Source organism: Pongo pygmaeus, chromosome 2, assembly GCF_028885625.2.
Source record: "Pongo pygmaeus isolate AG05252 chromosome 2, NHGRI_mPonPyg2-v2.0_pri, whole genome shotgun sequence".
NCBI classification, from domain to species: domain Eukaryota; kingdom Metazoa; phylum Chordata; class Mammalia; order Primates; family Hominidae; genus Pongo; species Pongo pygmaeus.
In genome coordinates, this window is record NC_085930.1 from 121,575,816 (window position 1) to 121,585,741 (window position 9,926).

The 9,926-nt window shown below is 47.1% G+C and overlaps 1 protein-coding gene across 3 annotated transcripts in view; it reads right to left on the minus strand.

Moving 5' to 3' along the window:
* Nucleotides 1–7,792, minus strand: part of CMTM8 (CKLF like MARVEL transmembrane domain containing 8) — a 135,068-nt gene extending 127,276 nt beyond the window's left edge. Inside the window, exons 1-2 of one of the 3 annotated variants that reach the window (XM_054482603.2) lie at nt 7,721–7,792; nt 6,871–7,248 (exon numbers count right to left, since the gene is read on the minus strand). In XM_054482603.2, the coding sequence (XP_054338578.1) occupies nt 6,871–7,017 (147 nt within the window). In that variant the 5' untranslated portion in view covers nt 7,018–7,248; nt 7,721–7,792. Of the gene's footprint in view, nt 1–6,870; nt 7,320–7,405; nt 7,469–7,720 lie in introns of those variants that run through there. The other 2 variants (XM_063662088.1, XM_054482604.2) reach the window with 2 other exon arrangements.
* Between the last annotated feature and the right edge of the window lie 2,134 nt (nt 7,793–9,926).

Here is a 9,926-nt window from a genome sequence, read left to right on the forward strand (position 1 = left end):
AGCTAACTTGGTGAAATCCTGTCTCTACTAAAAATACAAAAATTGGCCGGGCATGGTGGCACGCATACCTGTAAACCCAGTTACTCAGGAGGCTGAGGCATGAGCATCGCTTGAACCTGAGAGTCAGAGGTTGCAGTGAGCTAAGGTTGCAGTGAGCTAAGATCACACCACTGCACTCCAGCCTGGGGGACAGAACAAGACTCTATCTCAAAATAATAATAATAATAAATGCTTTTTCTACAAATGTCGGGTATTGCTTTTATGAAATGGAAACTATGTTCACTATTTTTTGAAGGAATTCAACAGGGCAATACAATAATTAAAATTCCAACTCTCAGTAAACCCTATTTATCCTTCCCCAACTAAGTTTGCTCAAGACAGTAAATAAATAAAAGGTGATCTAACATTATTACATGGATACTATAATTCATTTTGAAGTCATCAATAACAGGAAGGGCACAATTTACTCAGATTCTTACAAATCACTTTCATTCTTCAAGTACTTGTAATAGTTATGAGATCACAGCATCCTACAATTCACAGGTCAAGTACTGGATTGCTTCTAGCTTGTTATAAAACTTTAAAAAGAAGGAAACTACCATGATTTGGTTTCCACATGATGTTACATTGGCACAGCCTTGAGTGTTTTAATAGGTACAGCTACTACCACTCACCCCCAAAGCCAGAGCAAGCGATTTTGACAAGTGATTTGAAAAAACACTGTTTTGTTCTCTGCGTAATTTCATTTCCCCAGGTTCAGGCAGGAAGTCAGGTTCTTAGTAATCCTTTGTCTCAGTATTTTGTTTTCACAAGGCAGAAAGTAGTATTTTTCTGGGGGTAGGTATATCTTAGTCTCAGGGATGGGACTGCAAAGGTTTGAAACAGACACACTCCTGTATCCCCAGATAAAGAATCAATGGGTCCATATTTCATGACATCCAAGAAACCATCAATTATAAGCAGTGTCCTGATTCAGATATTAAAACATGAATAAAAAGTACCCATTATAATCAATAAAACACAGTACATTATTTAAGGTGATCCTTAACATTTGGAATTTTTTAAAAGTATTTTTAGTTTAAAAGGCTCATACTACTGATGACAGTTTCAACCAGTAGAACTTTGGGGAAGGTAACTTCAGACTATGTCACAAAACCCTTAGATTTATATACCCTTTAGCCCAACAATTCTACCTCAAGGAACTTTTCCTCAAGAAAAGCACTGGACAAATGTGGAAAGACAGACAAAGAAAAAAGATTGCTACAGCACTGGTTATGCTAGTAAACCCTAGAAACACATTAGTTTTAAAATAGAAAACTGGGGAAACCAGGTATGGTACTTCTTTAAGACAGAAAACGGTAATAATTCAAAAGATCCAAGACCTTGAAAAATGTTCACGGCATAGTAAAAGCAAACAGCAGATCACAGATCAGTTAGAAAAAAATCATGAGAAAATATATGCAAAGAAAAAAGTATAAAAGAAGTTTTAGAAAGAACTGAGAAAATGAAAAGAGAAAATTCGAATTAAACAAAAATCTTCTGGCCGCAACGGCTCATGCCTGCAATCCCAGTGTTTTTGGAGGCCTAAGAAGGAGAACTGCTTGAGGCCAGGAGTTCGAGGCTAGCCTAGGCAACATAGTGAAACCCCCGTCTCTAAAAAAAAAAATTAGCTGGGAATTGGCGGTGCATGTCTGTAGTCCCAGTTCCTCAGGAGACTGTGGTGGGAGGATTGTTTGAGCCCAGGAGTTCCAGGTTGCAGTGAGTTATGATTGTGCCACTGCACTCTCCAGCCTGGGTGACACAGTGAGACTCTGTCTCAAAAAAACTCCTTAGGTAAGGTCTTGGTTTGTGTGCAGGGCAAGTGCAGGTGGTTCTGCAGCCAGAAACTATCAAACCTTCTAGCTCCCTGGACCTGACCTTCCACAGCTCCCTCTCTTCACATACTTGTCTGGGGCGGGGCAGGGGGCGGCTATGTTGATCAGGAGTGAATTCAAAGTTGGTCTACCATGAAATGGAAGATGCTCGAATACTCATCCCTGCTGCTATAATATCTTGGCAGAGAAACCATTAATTCTCTGTCTGGCATTTGCTGGAGTTAAAATATACCAAAGGAAAAGGCTGGAAGCAAAACAGCAAAACTGGAAGCTGAAGAGAGGCATCAATGAGAGAAGGAGATAACTGAAGAGTAATCCAGGGTATTTTGCTAAGCATTTCATGCACAGCTGTGTTGTTTGGGTCCTGACAACTCTATGAGATACTTTCAAATTGAAAGAATGGCTCACACTGTACATGGTGAAGAGCAGAACCAGAAACTGAACACAGGTCAAATGCATTCAACCACAGTGAGCTGAACTGCCTTCCTGAATTCGCAATGTAAAAGTCAGTCTGAGTGGACTGCAGCTGAGAAGAGAAGACAATTATCCAAAAATGTGTCCAAGGATACACTCCCAACCTATACTTTTAAAAGAATGTGATTTTTTTTTTTTTTTTTTTTTTTGAGACAGGGTCTCACAATGTTACCCAGGTTGGAATGCAGTGGCGCAATCCCAGCTCACTGCAACCTCGACCTCCTGGGCTCAAGTGATCCTTCCGCCTCAGCCTCCCGAGTAGCTCAGACTACAGATGCCCACCCCCATGCTGGGCTAATTTTTGTATTTTCAGTAGAGATGGGGTTTCGCCATGTTGGCTGGGCTGGTCTCAAACTCCTGGGCTCAGGCAATCTGCTGGCCTCAGCCTCCCAAAAGTGCTGGGACTGCAGGTGTGAACCACCATGCCTGACCAACAATGTATAAATGTTTATTTTTATAAACTTTTAAAACAGCTATCATTTTATTTTGGTTAGGTGAGGTGGCTCACACTTGTAATCCCAGCACTTTGGGAGGCTGAGGCAGGTGGATCACTTGAGGTCAGGAATTCGAGAACAGCCCAGCCAACATGGCGAAACCTTGTCTCTATGAAAAATACAAAAATTAGGTAGGCGTGATGGTGCACGCCTATAATCCCAGCTACTTGGGAGGCTGAGGCACCAGAATTGCTTGAACCCAGGAGGCAGAGGTTGCAGTGAGCTGGGATTGCACTACTGCAACTCCAGCCTGAGTGACATTATGAGACCCACTGCACTCCAGCCTGGGCAACTGAACCAGACTCTGTCTCAAAAAAAAAAAAATTGTATTTTGATTAATAAAATACCTTTGTAAAAATGGGGAGGAGTCTCCTGAAACTTACGTGAATTTTCCTTATTTGAGAGAACACACCAGGTGCCCAGTACACTGGGAGAAAACACACTCATATGAAGGCACATCATTGTGATATTTTAGATCTCTGTGAAAAAGAAGGTTCAACACATTTCCAGAAGTCGGGGGGTAGAGGGAGATAAATAATTGAAATAAAAATTTTTACAGCCGGGTGCAGTGGCCCACGCCTATAATCCTAGCACTTTGGGAGGCCGAGGTGGGCAGATCACTTGAGTTCAGGAGTTTGAGACCAGCCTGAGCAACATGGCGAAACCCTGTCTCTATAAAAAATACAAAAAAATCATCCACCAGGCATGGTGGCCCATGCCTGTGGTCACAGCTGCTTGGGAGGCTGAGGTGGGAGGATCACTTGAGCCCAGGAAGGGTAGGTTGCAGTGAGCTGTGATCATAAGACACCGTCTCAAACAAAACAAAACAAAACAAAATTAAATCAGAATGGCTAAAGGACAATAAAAGAATACATTTTAAATTCTGAAGAAAAACATTTTCAGTCTAACACTCTCTACCTAGTCGAACTAGGAATTGTGTACAGAATCGAGATACTCTGAAAGGTGCAAATTTCCATTTCCACATGCATGCTTTCTTAGAAAACTACAAGAGGCTGTGTGTCCCCCCAGTGGGAGCAAAGCAAGACAGAGGACACTGGACATGGGAAGCAGAGGATCCAACCTAGGAGAGAAAGGAAGAGAATCTTCAGAGTGACGGTGCAGGAGAGCCCAGTCGGCCAGCTGTGTGCAGGCCACCAGGCCAGAGGCTCCCAGAGAGGGCAGTCATGAAGATGATTCTGACAGAATACCCGATGTCTTTCAGCTTCTTGATAGACTTAAACAACTAGGGTTAAATTAGTGACTAAATATCTGGAGAAATTATGAAACGAGAAAAGAGAATTACTAACACCAGGGCAAACAAGAAATTGGGCAGGAAAGGAAAAGCATTCATAGTCTACTCAGTGGGTCAGTTGTAAGGAGTATTTATGGTGTCATAGGTCAACACTGGCTGCTGATCTAACCCAAATCACCTGAAGACTATACAGATGCCCCTGGACTTAACAATGAGGTTACATCCTGATAAACCCATCCTAAGTGGAAAGTATCCAAAGTCAAAAATGCATTTAATACCCCTAGCCTACCAAACATCATAGCTGAGCCTAGCCTATCTTAAACGTGCTCAGAACACTTAGGTTAGCCTATAGCTGGCAGAATCACCCGGCAGCACAGCATGCTGGAGAGGATGGGTGGTTTGCGCTGGTGATGGCGTGGGTGGTTGAGAGCTGACCAGCATCATGAAAAAATATCTACCGAATATCACTAGCCCGGGAAAAGACCAAAATTCAAAATTCGAAGTATGATTTCTACTGAATGCATACTGCTTTTACAACATCTGTAAAGCTGAAAATTCCTAAGTTGAACCATCATAAATGTTTGGACCTATATTGGGAGACAGGAAGAGGGTATGTATAATTGGAAGCAGGGAAGAGGGCATCCCTGCTAAAGCCTCATCTTTCAGAGTAGAAAGGCAATGGATAATGTCTATGACTGGGTGGGTGAGGGAACACCAAAAAACAGCATTATAAACACGTTGTTTAGAGCTCAAAGAGATGAAGACAGTGGGAGAAACTTATATTTCTGCCTGTAGGACCCAATCTTTAAAATATGTGCGTAAGGTGGGGCACAGTGGTTCATGCCTACAATCCCAGCACCTTAGGAGGCCAAGGCAGGAGGATTGCTTGAGCCTACGAGTTTCAGACCAGCCTGGGCAACACAGACAGATCCTGTCCCTAGACAAAAATTAAAAATTATCCAAGTGTGGTGGTGCATGCCTGTGGTCTCAGCTACTTGGGAGGCTGAGATGGGAAGATCGCTTGAGCCCGAGAGGTCAACGCGGCAGTGAGCCATGATGGTGCCACTGCACCCCAGCCTGGGAGACAGAGCAAAACCCGTCTCAAAACAAAACAAAACAAACAAAAAAGGTGCATAATTAGCTCTGTCAAAAATAAAAACTATAGTAGTAATAAGGGTGATTTTGCTTACATGTTTTCCCATCTTTTTAAAAAAACTTAATGAAATCTAAAAGGATACATGCTAACATGTCAACAGTGATTATTTCTAGTAATGGGATTGTGGGCCATTTATATTTCTCTCACTTTTGTATTTCCTGAAAAAGTGCAGTACACAGAGCATATTGATCATAAATCAGAAAAAAAAAAAAACAAAGGCGTTATACTTCATGCCTGGCCCAAATCCACCCCAAGGTAGAAGGCCCGTCTCCGTCATTTTAGCTTTTGTTTGCGCTGCTGAAGCAGAGGAGCCTGCCAACTCCTTCATTTGCACAGCAAATATTTGTTGAACTCCTAAAAGCCAGGCCCTGCAAGTCGATTCCAATACCTCCAGCTTTTGAGTCTCCTGAAGTCCTCAATACCCGCTGAGGGAACCAGCTGGGAGAGGAGCTAAGCCAACACTTCTCATACCTTATGTGTACTATGTGACCACCAGGGGCTTCGTAGAGCAGGTCCGGGTGGTATCTGAGACTGGGGGAGCAAGCAAGCTACTTGAGGTACACAAGATTTACTTCAGGTTTCTCAAAGGAACTGCCCAGGTCTTCAGTCACTTCTGCACCATGATGGCGTGCCCATTCTCTAACTCCCACATAGGCTCGATTTCAATTCCCAAATATTCAACAAAAGTCTGTGACAGATGACAGAGGGGCCCTGTCTCAACTGCTTGCAGTTATGAGCAGGGCCCTGCAGAAAGGCAGGCCTGGGTTTGAATCCATGCTTCACCATCCACCGGTGTGATTTACGTCCCCTCTCTAGGCCTTCACAGGGGAGGGTGGTCGTGTGGATTACACGAGGGTATGAGGACATCTAAAGGGCTTGACAAGATCCTGGTACACGAAGAAGACTCAAACAGTGACCACCTCTAGCTGCTGACAGGACTCCAGTCCTTTCTCAGCCATTAAGGACTGGCTGGGACTCCTGGGGAGATCACGTGAGTTTTCAGCCTCTATGCCCTCCAATGAAGAGAAGAACGCCCATGCCCTGCCTCATTCCCAGGAATGTTCTGAGCCTAAACCAGGATGTGCACAGCACCATGCAAAAGACCTCTTTGGTCCTAAAATACGTTATGGCACTCAGATTTTATTCAGTAAATTTTCCTGACTCACCTCAATGTTACTACCGGGGAGATAATTAGGAAAAGAAAGAATCCGTTTCCTCTTCCCCTTATCTTAGGAAGCTTTATTTTCAGGGAGGAGGCCATCCACGTGGAGATCAGGTGAGAAACGCACCAGGTGTCCCTGACACTCAACACAAACTCAATAGCCACTAAGCCAAGCATCCTGCTCCCAGGATCTGCCGCTGCCACCGAGAGGACCCAACAAGCTGAATTTCTCCCACAACAAGACATCCTGAGGATCACAACCCTTTCTTCCCAGGACAGCCCGAGTTTCTTGAACCTTGTTTAGAGTCTTGCACTTTGGGAAGAAGGCGAGGCTGAGCAAAAACGGTTCCCTAAAGCCCGCGGGAAGATCTGAGGAGGCTCCATCCTGAGAAGCACGGCGGAAGCACGCGCCGGGGCCCAGCTGAGCCCCCCGCCACCCCCGGCCAGTCGGCACTCACGATCTCGGCCACGATGAGGAGGCCGGGCAGGGTGCGGAGGAACTCCCGGTCGTAGGCGAAGCTGCTGCTGCTGGTGGAGAAGTTCTCTGCGAAGGAGCTGGCGGTGGTGGTGACGGTGTGCGACCGGGCGCGCTGCGGCTCCTCCATCGTCGAGCCACTGCAGGGCTGGCGCGTCCCCAGGGACCCCTGGCGGGTCTGGGGCTGGACGCGCGGCCCTGCGCCCTGGGGACACAGGCGCGGGGGAGGGGAGCGCGGCCCGAGCGGGGCAGGGGGTGCGAGGGGGCGCCCGCCGGGGGCTGTCCAGGCGCGGCGCGTGTCCCTCGAGTGCGCGGCGCCCCTAGCGCCTCGGTGCGCCGGCTCCCGAGCTGCGCTGGGGCCCTAGAGGAAAAGGAGAGCGAGCGACGGGAGGCTGCGGGGCAGCCGGGGAAGGCGGTGGAGGCCCGGAGGAGGGGAGGGGGCGTGGAGAGGGGCGGGCGGGAGGCGGGCAGGAGAGGGACCGCCCCGCGGAGGCGCCGCGGACGCCCGCCCTCTTCACCTGTTGCCCGACTCCCGGCGGCGGAGAAGGCGCCGCGTCGCACCCAGGGTGGCTGGGTTGGCAGCCTGGCTTGCGGCGCGGAGGAGAGGGCGCAGGGGTCCTCCTGGCCGTCTTCCGCTCCCCCTCCCGGCCTTTGCCTCTGTCAGGCCCCGCCTGGCCCAGGCCCGCAGCCTGTTTCTTTCCACCTGGGCGGGTCGGGGGCTGCGGGCATTGGGGCCCCTTAAGGAAACCCAGGCCTCCAGGGACTCCGCCGCTCCAGGAATCGGCGCGGAGGGAATGACTGAGCGACGACCCAGGCAGGGGGTGATGTGGTACCTTGAATGTTGGGGAAACGGCAGGAATGATGACCCGGCCGGACCGATGACCCGGCCGGACCGATGACCCGAGATCGATGAGAGGCCGCCAGCACTGCCCGGGAGACGGCCCGCGCTTCTCCCCCTCCTGCTGCGGCCGCCGCCAGAGCCCGGTGTTATTTCCTGCCCCTCCTGTCGGGAACAATTTGAGGAACCAACTTAATCGCTTGGCTTTGAGGGCGCGACGCTTCCAGGCGCTCTCCGCGGCTCTGTCCCGCGGACCCGTGGAGCCTGGGTGACGGCGCCTGGGCCGGAGGAGGGGAGATGTTTGGGGTCCCTGGCCAAGATGAATCAGCGTGACCGTCCCGTCACCCTTGGGGAAAAAAAATGTTTCAAGAAGGCTTGAAGGTGTGATTTGTGTAATGTTAACTTTAGGACAAATGAGCTGTGCTTTCCTGGCATGGGAAGGGGATGGGGGTCCTCATTTAGTGAGGCAGTTTGTAACAGGGTCAGGGAAGAACTGAGCTCGGCTGCTTGCGTTTATCGGCTGCATGACCCAGAGCGAGTGGCTCTAGTTTTTGGACCTCAGTAATGCCGTCTCTAAAATGCAGGCTTTGACAGATGGACCTCTGAACAAAAAGATTATCTTCCGCTTGGTCCCTCCTTCTATTTTGTGAAAGGGTAGCAAGGAACATTTTATCTGGAAGCCACCAAAATAAAAGGAAATAATCTTTGGCTATAAATCGAGGGTATCTTTGATTCACAGTGAAGGCATTTCTGCTGATCTGTTCCAAGACAGGTTAAAAACGAGATCAGAAGGGACATTTTCTTCACAGTGTCTTATCAAGTGTGCTGAGAAGAAAGCAAAAACGACAATCTAATAAAATAAAACAAGGAATTAGTGTCTTTTAAGTCTAGGGCCTAGCCAGGAAGACCTCCGGGAGTAAAAGTTAAGGCTTCAAAAGCATGGCAAAGATGTAGATTTGGAGAAATTCCATCCATGTGCATTTGGTAAGCACCTTGGGCTGGTGGGTAAATTCTTAAAATTTAAAATATAGCACTTCTCCCTGGAGCAGTAGTTCTCAAAGTGGTCCTTGGACCAACAGCAGGTAAGTTCCCTGGGAACTTATCAAAAATGCAAGTGTTCAAGCCCCACCCCCAGACCCGCTGAATCAGAAACTCTGAGGGTGGAGCCAGGAAGCTGTGTTTGAACAAGCCCTCCAAAAGACACTGATGCATGCTGAAGTTAGCTGCTGCTTTAGAGAAACTGTTAATGAGTTTGGGGAAATAAGAGATACATACATGAAATGACTGGAGGAGACTCAAGCATCATGCATGATATTTAGTGAAAGTAAAAGACAGAGTCTAGACAACTCTATTTCCATAATATTAACAAAGGACAATCCTCTCTTAAAATTCCTGGGGTCAGATGAATTTCTAAATTCAGATTTTGTTTTTCAATTTAGAAAGGTAAAATGTGCATGTACCATATATTACATACTACCTTTGGTAAGGTCTGGGGTGACACTCTAATATACTAATTTTCTGCAAGGAAAATCATGAATGACGTAAGTATATGCTTGGATTATCTACTGCAATGTAACAAATGTTCACAAAACATTAGTGGCTTAAAATCACCATTTTATTTGCTCAGAAATCTGTTGTCAGGAATTTGGGAAGGGCTTGGCTGGCAGGTTCTTCTGCTTTCATGGTGTGATTGGAGTCATTTACTCAGCTGCTTTCAGTTGGTGACTTGGCAGGGCCGGAAAGTCCAAAAAGTCTTCATTCCCATTTGAGCATTTCAGTGCTCTTTAAACTTGCCTCTCTCTCCGTGCAACTTGGGCTTTCTAACAGTATGATAAGCTCATGGTGGTTGGACTTCTACCTGGCAGCTGGCTACTGGAAGAGACTTTCTAAGAGGGGCAAATGCAGAAGCAGATCTCTTAAGGCCCAGCCCTGAAGGCTACACAGACTCATTTCCACCACATTCTGTTGGTCTAAGCCAATGAATGACAAGGCCAGCCAGAGTCACGCAGAGGGGAAACAGATACCACCTGTGGATGGGAGGAGCAGTAAAGAATTGTGGCTGTCTTTTAATCTAGGTGAGATAAAGACAATAAATAGCTTCACATCAGTTTAGGTTATGTTTTTCTACCAACCTAAACTGTGTTTTCTGCAAGCACAGGAAAAAAAAATTTGGTTTTCAGCTTTTGGGATTTCAGAATTAC